Source organism: Eretmochelys imbricata, chromosome 10 (assembly GCF_965152235.1).
Source record: "Eretmochelys imbricata isolate rEreImb1 chromosome 10, rEreImb1.hap1, whole genome shotgun sequence".
Classification (NCBI taxonomy): Eukaryota; Metazoa; Chordata; order Testudines; family Cheloniidae; genus Eretmochelys; species Eretmochelys imbricata.
In genome coordinates this window covers 1536343-1554119 of record NC_135581.1, presented here as the reverse complement: position 1 = coordinate 1554119, position 17777 = coordinate 1536343, and the positions used below count along the sequence as shown (strand labels likewise).

Here is a 17777-nt window from a genome sequence, read left to right as displayed (position 1 = left end):
CCACCCCCGCTCTCTCGAAGGCTGGAGCGGGTGAGCTTCATTCCCAACCCCAGACTTGGCAGAAGCCAACAGGAGCTGCACCAACACGGGCTCCCAGCGGGGGCTGAAAAGCTTTTTACCTGTCACACAAACACTCTCACCAGACAAAGGGTCATGGACACTTTACAAGTAGATGTCCCTTTTCCAGTTCACAAAGGTCATCCGCCAGGGAGCAGGGACAACGCCACAGGATCGACCAATCGTGTGGTGCAAACAGCAGCAAATACTCCTGGTCACTAGGCTGCAAACAATCTATTGGCTCCAAGGGGCCCATGCAAAATATTTACGGTAGAGCAAACGGAAGAGTAAAACTCACGACCAGTCTGTGGGTTGTTTTTGGGACCAGGGTGAAATGAGCGGAACGAAAAACTTTTCACTACAGATCTGACCTGCTCTTTCCCTCAGGCCTGGTCCACACTATGAGTTGAGGTCGAATTTAGCAGTGTTATCTCGATTTAACCCTGTACCCGTCCACATGACGAAGCCCTTTTTTTCGACTTAACGGGCTCTTAAAATAGATTTCTTTACTCCACCCCCGACGAGGGGATTAGCGCTGAAATTGGCCTTGCCGGGTCGAATTTGGGGTAGTGTGGATGCAATTCGACCGTATTGGCCTCCAGGAGCTATCCCAGAGTGCTCAGTTGTGACCGCTCTGGACAGTGCTCTCAACTCAGATGCACTGGCCAGGTAGACAGGAAAAGGCCCGCGAACTTTTGAATCTCATTTCCTGTTTGGCCAGCATGGCGAGCTCACCTGCACAGGTCACCATGCAGAGCTCATCATCACAGGAGACCATGCAGTCCCAGAATCGCCGAAGAGCTCCAGCATGGACCCAATGGGAGGTACGGGATCTGATCGCTGTATGGGGAGACAAATCCGTGCTGGCAGAACTCCGTTCCAAAAGATGAAATACCAAAATATTTGAAAAAAAATCTGCAATGGCACGAAGGACAGAGGCTATAACAGGGACCCGCAGCAGTGCCGCTTGCAACTTAAGGAGCTCAGGCAAGCCTACCAAAAGCCTACCATTCATGGTCACCTGGATGAAATAGGGTGCTTTTCTTAAGGGGACATTCAGAGGTGCCCATTCCTGTGGTTGAACAGAAATCTTCCCTGCTGTTAGCCACGTGGTGGCGGGAGGGGTGAAGCCATCATCCCAGAGAATTGGGCGTGTGTGCGGGGGGGTTAGTTGGGTTTCTGCTGCAGGTGAATCTGGAAACCGCAGCCCCTCCTTTTAAATTGCCAGCCCATTTTTAATGGGCAGCCCAACGGCTACTTCATATGGGAAATGAGGGCGTTGCTGTTTGAAACCATTCCCACGTTAGGAAGGTTAAAGAAGCCAAACGACTGTGGCTTACCATGGCTGCCTGCAAGCCGAATTCTGCTGCCCGGCTTTGCGTGAGTGATCTCTCACACCAAACCGGCAGATCCTCAATAACAGGCAAAATGCGACCTTGTAATGACAGCACATGTGCTATGTAGTGTTAACAGCAAGGTTTACCGTGAAAGAGTCTACCCCTTGTTCTATAAAATGTGTCTTTTTAACTACCACTCTCTCTTTTTTCCCCCTCCACCAGCTGCATGTGTTTCTCCTTCCCAGAGGCTAGTGAAGATTAGAAGACGAAAAACGCACTCGCGATGAAATGTTCTGACCTCATGCTGTCTTCTCACACTGACAGGGCACAGCAAAATACGTGGAGGCAGACAGTCTCAGAGTGCAGGAAAACACAATATGACCGCAAGGAGAGGTGGCAGGCTGAAGATAGTAGGTGGCGTCAGCTTGCTGAAAGAAGGCAGGAGCCAATGCTCAGGCTGCTGGAGGATCAAACTCACATACTCCAGCGTATGCTTGAGCTGCAGGAAAGGCAGCAGGAGCACAGACCGCCGCTACAGCCCCTGTGTAACCAACCACCCTCCTCCCCAAGTTCCATAGCCGACACCCAAGAACGCGGCGGGGGAGCCTCCGGCCACCCAGCCACTCCACCCCAGAGGATTGCCCAAGCAACAGAAGGCTGGCATTCAATAAGTTTTAAAGTGCTGTGTGGCCTTGTCCTTCCCTCCTCCCCCACCCCTCCCAGGCTACCTTGGCAGTTATCCCCCTATTTGTGTGATGAATAAATAAAGAATGCATGAATGTGAAGCAACAATGACTTTATTGCCTCTGCAAGTGGTGATCGAAGGGGGGAGGGGAGGGTGTTTAGCTTACAGGAACGAAGAGTGAAACTGGGGGCGGGGGGATATTCCATCAAGGAGAAACCATAGCCTGGCCAGTCATGAAACTGGTCTTCAAAGCTTCTCTGATGCACACCATGCCCTCCTGTACTCTTCTAACTGCCCTGGTGTCTGGCTACGTGTAATCAGCTGCCAAGCGATTTACCTCAACCTTCCACCCTGCCGTAAACGTCTCCCCCTTACTGTCACAGATATTGTGGAGCACACAGCAAGCTGTAATAACAATGGGAATATTGGTTTTGCTGAGGTCTAACAGAGTCAGTAAACTGCGCCAGCATGCTTTTAAATGCCTAAATGCACATTCTACCACCATTCTGCACTTGCTCAGCCTATAGTTGAACAGCTCCTGACTACCGTCCAGGCTGCCTGTGTATGGCTTCATGAGCTATGGTGTCACAGAGTCCCTGGGCGATGCTTTGGGATTGCTCCCCATGAAGCCAGTCAGGACTCTGGGGAAGTCTCCTCTCCGTGAGCAGACTGTCTGCAGGACACACAGCTCACACAGCTTCCACCTTCCTGGGTCTGACCTCAGAGCCTTCTGCATCCTCTGCCCCTCTGTGCGCTTCCCTCAGCGAGTCCGCCCAGGCGGGGTCTTGGGGAAGCCAGAGCGTCCTGCACCCCAACTTCGCAGTCAGACGTGACTCTCAGCCAGCCAGTAAAACAGAAGGTTTATTAGATGACTGGAACATGATCTAAACCAGAGCTTGTAGGTGCAGAGAACAGGACCCCTCAACTGGGTCCATTTTGGGGGGCAGTGAGCCAGACAACCATGTCTGCACTTCACTCCATGTCCCAGCCAGCCCCAAACTGAAACTCCCTCCAGCCCCTCCTCCTCTGGGCTTTCCCCTTTCCCGGGCCAGGAGGTCATCAGATTCCTTTGTTCTCCAACCCTTTAGCTCTCACCTTGCAGGGGGGAAGGGCCCAGGCCATCAGTTGCCAGGAAACAGGGTGGTGGCTATTCTGTGTCCAGACCCTTGCACACACCTGCCCTCTAGGGCTCTGCAAGGATCATACACCCTTATCCCCCCACCTAAATACTTAAGAACTGCTTAGGGGAAACTGAGGCACCCCCACACTATTCAGAGGAAACATTAAGAACAGTCCCACTTCGTCACACATGGCATTAAAGGGTAGAGGCTGGGTCCCCAAGGATAACTATAGGCATTTCAACATCCCCAATGGTTATTTTTTGGTCTGGTAAGTAAGTCCCTTGCTGCAGCTGTTGAAACAGACCAGAGTTCCTGAAGATGCAAGCGTCATGTACCTTTCCCGGCCATCCCACGTTGATGTTGGTGAAATGTCCCTTGTGATCCACCAGAGCTTGCAGCACTATTGAAGAGTACCCCTTGCGGTTTATGTACTCGCCGGCTTGGTGCTCCGGTGCCAAGATAGACGGAACCCATAGCCCTATCGCCCCACCACAGTTAGGGAATCCCATTGCAGCAAAGCCATCCACTATGACCTGCACATTTCCCAGGGTCACTACCCCTGATATCAGCAGATCTTTGATTGTGTGGGCTACTTGCATCACAGCAGCCCCCACAGTAGATTTGGCCACTTCAAATTGATTCCCAACAGACCAGCGCTGCAAGCTTCCACAGGGCTATTGCCACTCGCTTCTCAGCTGTGAGGGCTGCTCTCATCTTGGTATTCTTGCGCTTCGGGGCAGGGGAAAGCAAGTCACAAAGTTCCATGAAAGTGCCATTTACGCATGCGAAAGTTTCGCAACCACTGGGAATTGTCCCAGACCTGCAACATTATGCAGTCCCACCACTCTGTGCTTGTTTCCCAGGCCCAGAATTGTCGTTCCACGCCATGAACCTGCCCAACTGACACCATGATGTGCACATTGCAGGGGCCCGTCCCTTGTGAGAAGTCTGTGTCCATGTCCTCATCACTCTCGTCACCGCACTGACGTCGCATCCTCCTTGCCCGGTTTCGCTTTTCTTGCAGGTTATGGTTCTGCGTATCCTGCTGGATAACGCGCGTGGTGTTTATAGGCTCGTAATTGCCGTGGTGATCTGAGCGGGCTCCATGTTCCCAGCGCTATGGCATCTGCGCTGAAAAAAAGGCACGAAACGATTGTCTGCTGTTGCTCTGATGGAGGGAGGGGTGACTGACAACTTGGCTTACAGGGAACTAAAATCAACAAAGGGGGTGGCTTTGCATCAGAGAAACAGAATGGCCCCCTCAAGGATAGAACTTAAAACCGTGGCTTTAGCAGGCCGTTGATTTCACAGAGGGAGGGAGGAGAAAATGAATACAAAACAAATCTGGGCTATTTCTTGTTTTGATCCACTTCATCTATCTTTATACATCTTGCTGGCAGCAGACGGTGCAGTACGACTGCTGGCCATCGTCATCTCCTGGGTGCTCGGCAGCAGACGGTGCAGTATGACTGCTGGCCATCGTCATCGCCTGGGTGCTCGGCAGCAGATGGTGCGGTAGGACTGCCGGCAGGACTGAATTGCCATGAGACGAAACTTAAAAGGGAAAGGACCTGGCTGAGTCACTCCCATGTCTGCCCAGGTGCCCCTGACCGACCTCACTGAGGTCGGCTAAACGAGCACCCTGGAGTATGGCGACGATGGCTACCAGTCACATTGCACCGTCTGCTGCCAACAGGCAATGAGCTTCTGCTGTGTAGCAATGCAGTACCACGTCTGCCAGCACCCAGGAGACATACGATGACAGTGAGCTGAGTGGGCTCCATGCTTGCTGTGGTATGGCGTCTGCACAGGTAACCCAGGAAAAAAGGCGTGAAACGATTGTCTGCCCTTGCTTTCACAGAGGGAGGGAGGGAACGGGGGGGCCTGACTAAATGTACCCAGAACCACCCGCGACAATGTTTTTGCCCCATCAGGCATTGGGATTACTACCCAGAATTCCAATGGGCGGCGGAGACTGCAGGAACTGCAGGATAGCTACCCACAGTGCAACGCTCCAGGTGTCGACGGTTGCCTCGGTCCTGTGGACACACTCTGCTGAGTTAATGCCAACTAAATGCACTTAGAGCATTTGTGTGGGGACACACACACAATTGACTGTATAAAAATGCTTTCTACAAAACCGACTTCTATAAATTCGACCTAATTTCGTAGCGTAGATATAGGAGACACCAGATTACAACAGTCCCAGCCACCCATCGCCTGTCATACAAAACCGTGGAAATCAAGAAGAGAAGAAAAGACTCATGAAATCTCCTTCCTCCCCAGCTCCTGCTCCATCCTGCCAGCGCACACTGGTCTCTACAGCACATGCTCCCCAGGAATAAGAGACCGGGCACAACACGAGCCTCAGGACACGATGGGAATCCCTTGAGTGCTGGACAAGGCCCATAGGCACTTTGCCCAACCAGAGCCCCATGGCGTGCAGTAGGGCTCAGTGACAGAACTCATGGGATGCGGAGATGTGGCAGCCAACAAGGAGGGTCTCTACTTCCCAGTGGTTTGGGCGCTGGGGATAGGAGAGCAGCAGCTGTTTGCCTTGTCGTCATTAGGCCAACATCTGCGAGATTCCCTTTGTCCTCAGCCCCATCAGGATCTGACAGATCTGGGCACCAATCCCCCAGGGTAGTCTGCTCAGTTACAGGGAAAGAGGGATGATGAGGCCACGTGTTGGGGGGCAGCCTGGAACTCCCCCCTTGCTTGCCCCCACCCCATCTTGAAGGCCAACTGCCCCCCCCCATTTCTGAGCAATTTTTTGTAGGTGAAACAAACATGGAAAATTAGAATAATTAAAAACCACATAATAAGCTACAGCTGCTGTAACTATTCCCTAATTAAAAGCGCATTTAAGAGATAAGTTAAGTTATCTACTCAATGTAATGTTCCAGCACATGCAAATGCACATGGTAGTGGTTGGCAAGGGGTTGTACAGAGGAAAGTCCCCAGACAAGTCTGTCACCAAGAACACAGAGCTTTCGATGTTAAACGTGCCTTGCCCAGACAGCAATAGGAGGGGAGTGCCTTGCCCACCCCAAAGGGCAGCTGCAGCTCCGATCTTCCTAATAGCGGCCAAGAGTCCTGTGGCACCGTATAGACTAACAGACGTGTTGGAGCGTGAGCTTTCGTGGGTGACCACCCACTTCGTCGGATGCATGCATGTATTCGCCTACGAAAGCTCGTGCTCCAATATGTCTGCCAGTCTATACGGTGCCACCGGTCTCTTTGCCGCTTTTACAGATCCGGACTAACACGGCGAACCCTCTGATACTATCTTCCTCACGTGGCCGTCAGGACAGAATCCCCTGCCCCACGCGTACAGGAGCATCCTGCAGTTTGCTGAGGCCTGTCCACGTGGTCATTAGCACAGCTGAGGCAGACCTCCAGACACATCTGCACCCGCCATGGGTACTCGTCTGCTCGGTGCGTTCCTGAGGGAGGACGGGTATTCGCCCATCAGCCAGTGAGCATCCAAGGAGGAGTCCTTGCGAGGGAGAGGCTGCTGGCCCAGGGGCACCATGGATACAGGGCTTGAGGGCCCGCTGGTCTATTCTGGTGCGGCAACTCCTGAAGTCAGAACATACACGGTTGAATAAAATCTCTAGACGGAATCTGCTGGCAGGAACAGGATGACGACGATGTTCTGCAGCTCTGGGTAGTGCCAACTGGTTATAGTTCAAAAGGTGACCACGTACCAATGGCACCTTCTGACTCAACAGCCCGGCTCCCTGCCTGGATTCAGAGCCACATCTGCTGGCACAAGCGGGAAACCCAAGCACTTTGCCCGACAGAGCCAACGCAGTCACTCGGCTTCTACTCTGACTCGCACACCATCCACAGAACATTGCATCAAGTCCTAATCGTGCAGGCCTTGTTACTGGGAATGCTGAAGCCAGAAAGCACACAGCTCGCCTGTCAGAAGCAGGGTGCACATGCAGCCTAGGCTGCTAGGAAACCCATCTCCTAACACACACATCAGCTGGAGCATCTTGCATGGCCAGGAGTCACAGAGAGGCAGACTTTGAACCCCATAATGCCAGAATTAGAGTCTCTGCTCCAAGTATAACTGCAAATTAAATGGCACTATCTTCCTTGTGTTCTGGGAAGTACTGAAGGTTATTGGCCCGCTACACTTGCGGCAGGGAAATAGATATTTTGACCAGGATTGGTAATGAATCAATATTCCCCAGTCACTGGCTATTTGGTTTCTGCTGTCTTAACACTGATCTTTCAAAAATACCTCTCTGGTATTGGATTTCTGGCTAATGAGGTGGATTAAAGAGGCTGATGGGAATTGGGAAGGGCGTGGGTGCAGCAGATACGGAGTCATTAGATAGACAGCTCTGGTGCATGTTAATACAGCGTGGAGATTTGGGGCCACAGGAGAAGGGCAAGATCTGGATCAGGGTCAAGTCGACCTTACATCCATTCACTGAAAAAGACACAGAGAAAAGGCTGCCTTTTGTGAAACAGGCCGCAACGTGGAACTAGCTGGTTTGGAGAAGCAAGATTTCTGGTGCCCTCTGGGAGAGAAATATCAGGAGTCTAATCCACCACACAGATTTTGATACCTCCATCTCAGACTGCACTAGGCGGAGGCAGAAGGTGGATGGAAATGAAAAAACAACTGACCCTTTAGGGGTCTCATGGAAGGTCCCATGTCTGGTTCTTGTTTTCATTAGAGCCATCTGCTCCTCCTTATCAAACCCCATTCTGGGTCATTTACACCAGAGGGCCTGAAACCCAAAACAAATGCTTAGGCACCACTGTGGCGAGTGTCATGGAAATGCCTTTAGAAAGACAAACCTGTTAAGTAACCTATAAAACATGCTGGGTGTGTGGATGAGAACCTGACATCATCTACTTTGCTATGAACAGTGTTGTGCTAAATAGAGAGTAGCCCAGGGAAGGGAAATCAGACGCTCCTGTTAACCCTTCTCATAATAAAAGAACAAGGGAGTCAATTCAATTGAAAGGCAACCAAAGAATAGATTGAAAATGTGTTTGTTTCTAAACATGGCACAATTAGTTTATGGAAATCATTGCCCCAAGATATCAAGAGGCCAAGATCTTATCAGGATTCAAAGAAACGGATTAGAGTTCTATATGGACAGCAAGAACATCCACAATTATACCACATAAGATGAAAAGAGATAAGGCATTTAAAGCTTCATTTTTCAGGGCACAAATGAACCCACTAAGTTCCCAGGGTCATGGTGAAATTTCCCCTATGGACACAAGGTTCCTGTGGCTGCTGCTGGCCACTGCTGGGCTAGATGGATGCAGATCGAGGGGTCCCTCCATTCTGTTGCAATGACTTGGCCAAAAGGACGCAACTTCTGGCCAAGACCTGAACAGTCCAGCTTCCGCCAGCAGGGATGACATCCAGCTCAGCCAGCATGGCCAGCCAAGACCTGCTCAGTGCAGCTCCTAATGATGGAGCAAGGGGGGAGACTCCCAGCTGAGACCTAGCCAGTGCAGCTCATGCAGCAGGAGGCAAGGCTTGGCTACCGATCAAGCCCCGGAAGAGCCAGATGGGGTCTCAACTGCGGTTAGATGCAGGAGACGCACCTGGCCTGGCTGCGCCAGATGGGAACCCTGCTGGCTAGTGAAGCCTGCTCTAGCCCCCTTCTGACAGTCATGATGTGTGTGGTCCCCACAGTCTAGATTGTAGCAGAGGCTTCTCCAGACCCTCCCCCACCCCACGTAGCACCCTAGCCTAGGTGCTACGAGTCACACTCACAAGGCTGTGCCAAGAGGGGCATTATTTCTCAGGGACGAGGCAGCAGGCTAGCAGCTGGTGTATTCCAAGAGTCTGGGAGGAGCGGCCTCCTCCATCCCCAGCCCCTTTGTGCTGGATCAGCACAGCCCGCCGGGGCTCCCAGGTGAGGAGAGCTGCAATATCCAAGGTAATAAAGGACGCTGGGCTGGTTAATTATATTAGCACTGTGCTTCTCTGGAATCCAGCTGTCAATATGAAATGTCCTATTAGCTTCCCTGGGTTTACTGGCAGAGGAAGGGGAGCTAATCATGTCGCTGAGGTTACAGAGCTCACCGAATGGGCCTACTTAATTGCTTCACTTTGAGAGAGTAAAATCAATCCAGCATTTTATACTTTAGCGAGCTGTGCTCTTACGTTTTGGCACATATGTAAGATACAAAAAGAATCTAATAAAACCCGGGAAGTGTCATTTAATTGTTTTATCTGGCGAGATCTCTGCATTGATCCGAGCACAAACCCAGACCTCTGGGCAGCAGTTCAGCCGCTCTCCCTGCACGGTTAAGTCACATTCCTCAGGCAGGCACAGAGTTGGCACTGCCCGGCTCAGCAAGTCATAGAATCATAGAATATCAGGGTTGGAAGGGACCTCAGGAGGTCATCTAGTCCAACCCCCTGCTCAAAGCAGGACCAATCCCCAATTAAATCATCCCAGGGCTTTGTCAAGCCTGACCTTAAAAACTTCTAAGGAAGGAGATTCTACCACCTCCCTAGGTAACGCATTCCAGTGTTTCACCACCCTCCTAGTGAAAAAGTTTTTCCTAATATCCAACCTAAACCTCCCCCACTGCAACTTGAGACCTTTACTCCTTGTCCTGTCCTCTTCCACCACTGAGAATAGTCTAGAACCATCCTCTCTGGAACCACCTCTCGGGTAGTTGAAAGCAGCTATCAAATCCCCCCTCATTCTTCTCTTCTGCAGACTAAACAATCCCAGTTCCCTCAGCCTCTCCTCATAAGTCATGTGTTCCAGACCCCTCATTTAATTAAGTGCCCATCACCATCCTCAGAGATGGTGGTGCTAAATTATTAACACGAGTCTGTTCCCTCTGTGACAGGCTGGATCACAGAAACCCCCTTGGGGCTGCCAACTGATGCACTGAGACTACCTTTGAGCCAGTTTTCTTTGTTAGCTTGGGACATTAGAACCCTACCTTGTTTGAGCCAGACACGCTCGCCTGCTGCAAACACAGACCCAGGTCTGAACCACGTTTCACAAACTGCAGGTTTAACTGAAAACAGCTTAAGAAGTGTTCCTGCCTCCAGCACTTAGATGCCCAGCTTTCAATGGGGTTCAAACCCTAAATAAATCCGTTTTACCCTGTATAAAGCTTATACAGGATAAATTCAAATTGTTCGCCCTCTATAACACTGATAGAGAGATATGCCCAGCTGTTTCTCCCCCCAGGTATTAATGCGTACTTTGGGTTAAATAATAAGTAAAAAGTTATTTTGTTAAATACAAAAAGTAGATTTTAAGTGGTTCCGAGTAATAACAGACAGAACAAAGTGAATTACCAAGTAAAATAAAAACAAAACTCAAGTCACTGACAGATTCCCTCATCACTCGGATACAGAAGCAGACACATGCAGACAGTGGCTCCCAGCCTGATAGGAACATGGATCTGCAGGTGGATTTAGGAACACAGGCCATAAGGCTGGAAAGGACCTGCTGGGCCATTGAGTACAATCCCTGGCTATTTCAGACAATCCCGTCATATAATCCCTTTAATAAATTTACCAAGCTCCAGCTTCAAACTATGTAGGGTATTTGCTCCCCACTACTCCTGTTGGGCAGTTGGTCCAGAACTTCACTCCTCTGAGGTCAGAAACTTTCTTAGCATCTCCAGCCTAAACATATTCCTGTGTTCTTGTGCCAACACGGTCTTCTAGCTTCAGCAGCTCTTCTCACTCCCTGGTGCATTTATCGAGAGCAAGCAGATCCCCTCTCAGCCTGCGTAGGGCAAACAAGCCAAGATCTTTTACTCTCCATTCCTAAAACACGCTCTTCCTTCCCCGATCCTCTTAGCAACTGTCCTTAGTACCTGCTCCAGTCTGAATTAATCCGTCTTGAACGTGAGTGACCAGAACTGTGCACACGATTCCAGAAGAGGTCTCACCGGTGCCTGATACAATGGCATTAATACCTGCCTCTGGCTACTGGAAATAGCTCGCTTGATACATCCTTGGATCACACTTGTTTTTGACTTGAGACAGGCCCTGTTTTCTTACCATCCCATCCCTTGTGTTGCAGGGCAACACTCATTTCCTGCAGTGTTAGAGCTGGGCAGGAAACGGTTTCCCCACCTTGTGAAAATGTTATTTCAAAACTAGCCTGTTCTTCACCAGGATGGATCAGAGACCTTTTGAACTTTGCACTAAGAGAGATCAAGATCCCAGAATAGCCAACAGCCATTGTGTGAATGTCTCCCATTTTGAGCAGAAATTCCATCCTGGGCCTCAAATCGTTCTCTACAAAATCATCATCAAAACTGGTACGTTCCCCACACTAAAAAGAAAAGGAGTACTTGTGGCACCTTAGAGACTAACCAATTTATTTGAGCATGAGCTTTCGGGAGCTACAGCTCACTTCATTGGATGCATACCGTGGAAACTGCAGCAGACATTATATACACACAGAGACCATGAAACAATACCTCCTCCCACCCCACTGTCCTCCTGGTAATAGCTTATCTAAAGTGATCATCAAGTTGGGCCATTTCCAGCACAAATCCAGGTTTTCCTCACCCTCCGCCGCCCCCCACACAAACTCACTCTCCTACTGGTAATAGCCCATCCAAAGTGACCACTCTCTTTACAATGTGTATGATAATCAAGGTGGGCCATTTCCTGCACAAATCCAGGTTCTCTCACCCCCTCCAAAAACCACACACACAAACTCACTCTCCTGCTGGTAATAGCTCATCCAAACTGACCACTCTCCAAGTTTAAATCCAAGTTTAACCAGAACGTCGGGGGGGGGGGGGGGGCAGGAAAAAACAAGGGGAAATAGGCTACCTTGCATAATGACTTAGCCACTCCCAGTCTCTATTTAAGCCTAAATTAATAGTATCCAATTTGCAAATGAATTCCAATTCAGCAGTTTCTCGCTGGAGTCTGGATTTGAAGTTTTTTTGTTGTAAGATAGCGACCTTCATGTCTGTGATTGCGTGACCAGAGAGATTGAAGTGTTCTCCGACTGGTTTATGAATGTTATAATTCTTGACATCTGATTGTGTCCATTTATTCTTTTACGTAGAGACTGTCCAGTTTGCCCAATGTACATGGCAGAGGGGCATTGCTGGCACATGATGGCATAGATCACATTGGTGGATGTGCAGGTGAACGAGCCTCTGATAGTGTGGCTGATGTTATATAATGTCTTCTGCAGTTTCCACAGTATGCATCCGATGAAGTGAGCTGTAGCTCATGAAAGCTCATGCTTAAATAAATTGGTTAGTCTCTAAGGTGCCACAAGTACTCCTTTTCTTTTTGCGAATACAGACTAACATGGCTGTTACTCTGATCCCCACACTAAGAGCCACTTTCAACAAATCTGCATTTTCTAATGAAAAACAATGTCAAGAAACTCCTGAGCAGCTGTACACAGTATATCACCCCTGCGGCCAATCTTCCAGACTCGGAATGGGAGGGTGTGGCAATGCTCATCCTGTGCTCCAGGATGAGCTTTCACTGGAAAAGACAGAGCGCATCTCCAGCCCCTAGGGCTGTGGAGAAACCCTTCAGAACCTGGCCTAAGTACAACCTAATGCAGCAATGCCTGGCCGAAGCTGCAGAGAGCCTGGAATAGCTCTGAGGGTGAACTGCCCCATTCACCCCATGGGGCATTAATTCAGCTGCCCAATATAAGTTTCCGCTCAGCAATTAGTTGTTTCACTGCTGATCAATACCCATACGGAAGGAGCGGGTTTTGTTATGAAGCTCTAGCTACACAAATGACTGTGTGAGACCGCTCATGCTGGCATGGTGAGCGCGTGGGAGACAGCCCTACTTATCCTTCCCCCCAAGCCCGGAGCCCAGCAGAGCCCATGTGACCATATTTTAAATGTCAACACTATCTCCTGAGAGAGGCATATCATTTTGGTACCACAAATGGGTGGGCCGTGGAAGAATACCAATAGCTCCAGGCCCCCATGCGACACCCGAGCCGTGCCTGACAGCTCCTGGGGGCTTCTTTCCATTAGTGACTTGCTGGTAGGGCAGGCGTGTGGGACTGGAGCGGGGCTGCCCGCCCACAGGGCCATTGCAAAGGCGGCTTCCAGCCACCTGGCTCCTGTAGGCACCAACTAGAGCAGGGAGCTCTTCCCTTCTGCATAATTCGTTAGCGGACATGGCGATCGCAGGCATAGCCCTCCCCACAGAGCCAGAGAGAAGACTGCAGGGGCTATGTGAACACAGCCCCACCGCAGTGACCCCCTGCGGCGTCTCAGAAAGGGACGCCCTGCGCAGCAGGTACACGACACTGAGCTCCCATCAAAGACGCTCACCCCCGAAAGCATGGAGAACAGCCTGGCAACCGTCCAACTGAACGGCAGGGGCCTGTGCTGGCCTCTGAACGCAGAGGAGAGGGGGTCGCACCCACACACAGGCTGTTCTTATCCAACACCCAGAAACCGAACTGCTTGGTATCTCTTAGAGCCTCCACATTTTACAAGAAAGCCTTTTATTTAAATTACATCCCCCCCCGTCTCTTCCTGGAGATGCAGGGACTACCCTCTAAGGGTTGATTTATTAGAGATCTCAGCTATTTTACATGCGTTTGATTTCAGAAAGCGGACACAGCACCCGAGAGGCTGCACTTCTGTGGCACCAGCAGCAGCTGGTTTCAGGGCAGCTCGAGGGCAAGTGACGGGTGGTAGGCCGGTGGCCACCGAGGCGGTGGAGTGGTCACCTGGAGGGCAGTCTGTCCGAGAACAGCCATACAGGTTGTGAAGGCCCCTTCCCCTTAGCACGAGTTTACAGAATGAGCTGGGCATTCCATGTTTGCTGGCTGGCGAGGGCCCCAGCCTCCCCACACAGCCACGGGGTGTTCACCCAGACTAAAACCGTCAGGCGCCTTGGGGTGTGGCTGGTGTACCTCACGGCTGGAAACAGATATAAGCACAGTGGGACTTTCTGATCCTCCAACAGGCAGCAAAAAGAGTGTTACCCCTAGCCAGGGTCAGCGCTTCTTCCTGACACAGCCACCTCAGGGAAGTCAAGCAACAGACCGATCAATTATTAGCACAAAAACCGGGCCAGGGCAGCCGCTTGCATGGCTGTACATCCTGTTGCTCTGCCAGTCTACGGGGGGCAAGTCTTATAAAGAAAGTCCACAGGCAGTGATCCATGTGCTAGGCAGAGTCCCCCCCCCCCCAGGATAAACCACCCCTCCTGGCTACATAACAGCCCTCCCAGGGGCTCGGAGGCAGGGAGAGGCACTGGCCGGGAGCGGGGGGCAAGGGAAATGAATCGGGTGCAGACTGGCCCTAGGGAGGCCGCTGTGAGGAGCAGGAGCGGGGCAGCAGCTGATGGTCTGTGGGGTAGGCAGACACGCCCCAGCTAGGAACCCAGGGGCCAGCCCCTCACGTTCTAACATGGGCCTGAGGGACCCAGCCCGACCCCCACTCCAAGCCCCTTGGGCTGCCCAGCGCTGTATCTCCTGCGGGCTCCCTGGGGGCGACAGGGTCACTCGGGCCAGGCCCCCAGCGGTGCTGCGCACCCCCAAGAGCCCAGCCTGAGCCCCCCCGCCTCTGGCAAGGGGCAGCACCCTGCGCTGGCTGCTGGGGAAGGGTGGGCCAGGACTGGGCTCTCCCAGCGGGCGCCCAGCACGATTTGCCCCCCGCCCCCCCCCAGCCTGGGGAACCGGCGGGGCGCTAGGGGCAGCGGGGCTGGGATGGGGAGAGTGCGGGGGACAGGGCCGGGTCCCCCCATCTCAATCCAGCACACGCGGGGCCCCAGTACAACGCCCCCCCGCCGCCTGAAGCCCGCCCCCGGGCTCGTCCCGCAGGGGGTCCAAGGGATCCAGCCCTCGCCCAGCTCCAGGAGCTGCACGGACCCCGTTTTCCACGGCCACGGCTCCCGAGCCCCGCGGCTCACGGTGCAGCGGGCCCAGAGGCACCCCGGGCTCGGCCCTTTCCGCGCCGACCCGGGGTGCTGGAGGGCAGGGCGGGTCGGCCAGCGGGGCTGCTCCTCCAGCTGCCCCGGGTCCGGGCAGGGGGCACCGGGAGCCCAAGGGCCGTTCCCCGGGGACCGAGCAGGACACCCGGGCCGGAGCGAGCGGACCCGTGGCCACAGGCTTGGCCCGGGACCAGGCTCCCTGCTCCGTCCGCGGGTCCAGCCCCGGGTGGGGGGGGGAAGAGTCCGCGGAGCCACCAACTCAGACCTTCCCGGGGAAAGGGGCCCCCGGCAGCCGGCCCCGCAGGACCCCTCCGCCGCCCCTGCGCGCAGCCCCAGTCCTGCCGCTAAGCCGCTGGCTGGGCACCTCCGTCTGCCCTGCGCCCTAGCCAGCGCCCCGGGGCCCTTCTCCGCCGGCCCCCTGCCCTGCGCGCCAGTCAGCGCCCCCCCGAGCCCTTCTCCGCCGGCCCCCTGCCCTGCGCCCCAGCCAGCGCCCCCCCGAGCCCTTCTCCGCCGGCCCCCTGCCCTGCGCCCCAGCCAGCGCCCCCCCGAGCCCTTCTCCGCCGGCCCCCTGCCCTGCGCCCCAGCCAGCGCCCCCCCGAGCCCTTCTCCGCCGGCCCCCTGCCCTGCGCCCCAGCCAGCGCCCCCCCGAGCCCTTCTCCGCCGGCCCCCTGCCCTGCGCCCCAGCCAGCGCCCCCCCGAGCCCTTCTCCGCCGGCCCCCTGCCCTGCGCCCCAGCCAGCGCCCCCCAGCCGGGCAAGCGCCGCTCACCTGTACCACTCCAGCCCGCGCTCGTAGTGCCGGTCGAAGAAGTGGGGCTCGGTGCCCACGGCGCGCACCTCGGGGTGCACCCGGATAAACTCCAGCACGGCGCGGGTGCCGCCCTTCTTCACCCCCACGACGAGGGCCTGCGGGAGCCGCTTGCTGCCCAGCTTGGCGGGGCCGGAGCCGTTCCCAGCCGGCGGCGCCTCCTGGCCCGCGCCCCGGGGGCCGCTCCACGCCGGCTCGCCGCTCCGGTCGCGCCCCCAGGGGCTGGCGGCCGCGCCCCCCGGCTCGCCGGGCCCCCGGCCGCAGGAGCGGGACTTCTGCAGAAGTTTCTTGGCGCCGGCGCTGCGGGCGGGGGGGCAGCGGCGCTCGGGGCCGGGCAGCGGCCCCCCGGCGCAGCGGAGCAGGCTATAGCACAGGTAGGTGCCGGACAGGGACAGCGTGAAGAAGAAGAAGAGGAAGCGGCGCGTCAGCCTGGGGGAGGGTGGCCCGGCCCGGCCGCTCAGCGCCCGGCACGCCATGGCTCCATGGGGCCGGGGAGCGCGGCGCTGCGCTGCCGGCGGCGCATGGGGCTGGGGCCGGGCGGCGCGCAGCGCACCGAGGCTGAGGCAGGCTCCGTGCCCGGCTCCCCGCGGCTCCGGGGAAGCGGCGGCGGCTGCCCTGGCATGTCCCGCTCCTAGGAGGAGGAGCGGCCCGGGGGGCTCCGCACGCTGCCCCTGCCTGCGGGCGCCGCCCCGAGCTCCGGCTCCGCAGCTCCCATGGCCGGCTCCTGCAGCCCGGCAATCCGCAGCGGGCGCGACTCCGAATCCGGGGCCCCGCGGCCGGCTCCGGCTTCCTCTGTCCCCGGGAAATGCCGGGGCAGCGCCGGTGCCGCTGCTATTTAAGGGGCCGCCTGACGTCAGCGGCTCCCGGAGCCCCCACGAACCGCCGGAGCCCGAGCCGCCGGGAACCCGCACCCCTCACCCCCAGCCCGGACCCCAACCTCGCACCCCCACCGCAACACCAGCCCGGAGCCCGGACCCGGAACCTGTCACCCCAGAGCCCGAAGCCCCCTCCCAGAGCCCCCTCTTGCACCCCTCAACCCTGGCCCCACCCCAGAGCCCACACCCGAACCTTTCACCCCCAGCCTCACCCCAGAGCCATCACCCCCCTCCCACACCCTCAGCCAGGAGTCCGCACCCAAAACTTCCTCCTGGACCCACCCCAGAGCCCACATCCCAAGTCCCTCACCCCCACCCCAAACCTTTCACCCTGACCTCATACCAGAGCCTGCACCCCCTACCCCAGAGCCCCCCCGTGAACCCCTCAATCCTGGCCCCAGCCCAGAGCCCGCACCCAAACCTTCCACCCCGGCTAGGGTGACCAGATGACCCAATTTTCTAGGGACTGTCCCGATTTTCAGGTCTTTTTCTTATATAGGCTCCTATTACCCCCCACCCCGTCCCGATTTTTCACATTTGCTGTCTGGTCCCCTACCCCTGGCCTCACCCTAAAGCCATCACTCTCAGCCCCTCACCCTCTCCCGTACCCCCAGCCCAGAGCCCACACCCCAAACTCCCTCCCGCACTGCAACACCCTGCCCTACCCTGGAGGCCTCTCCTGTACGCTGAGCCTCTCACCTGGCTCCACCCCAGAGCTTGCACCCCCAGCCTGCACTCTGAACCCCCTCCTGCACCTCAAGCCCCCCACCCAGGGCCTGTACCCTCCTCCCACACCCCCAGCCCTTCCTCCCCCCCAAACACCTCCTGCAGCTCTTCCTAGGCTGCCCCAGCTAGGTGGCCCTGCTCCCCACAAGCCACCTGCAGCTCCTTGGGGAGGAGGGGTCAGGTGAAGATGCTCCCAATTTGGCTCCCTTCTCCGGGCAGTCCTGGACCCCAGGAGCCTCCACTTCAGCCTCTCTGA

At 55.2% G+C, this 17777-nt stretch overlaps 1 protein-coding gene across 1 annotated transcript in view; it reads right to left on the bottom strand.

Annotated features, from left to right (window-relative positions):
* HS3ST2 (heparan sulfate-glucosamine 3-sulfotransferase 2) overlaps positions 1–16396 on the bottom strand; it is a 41805-nt gene extending 25409 nt beyond the window's left edge. Inside the window, exon 1 of the mRNA XM_077828917.1 lies at positions 15882–16396. Coding sequence (XP_077685043.1) covers positions 15882–16396 — 515 coding nt within the window. The remainder of the gene's footprint in view (positions 1–15881) is intronic.
* Between the last annotated feature and the right edge of the window lie 1381 nt (positions 16397–17777).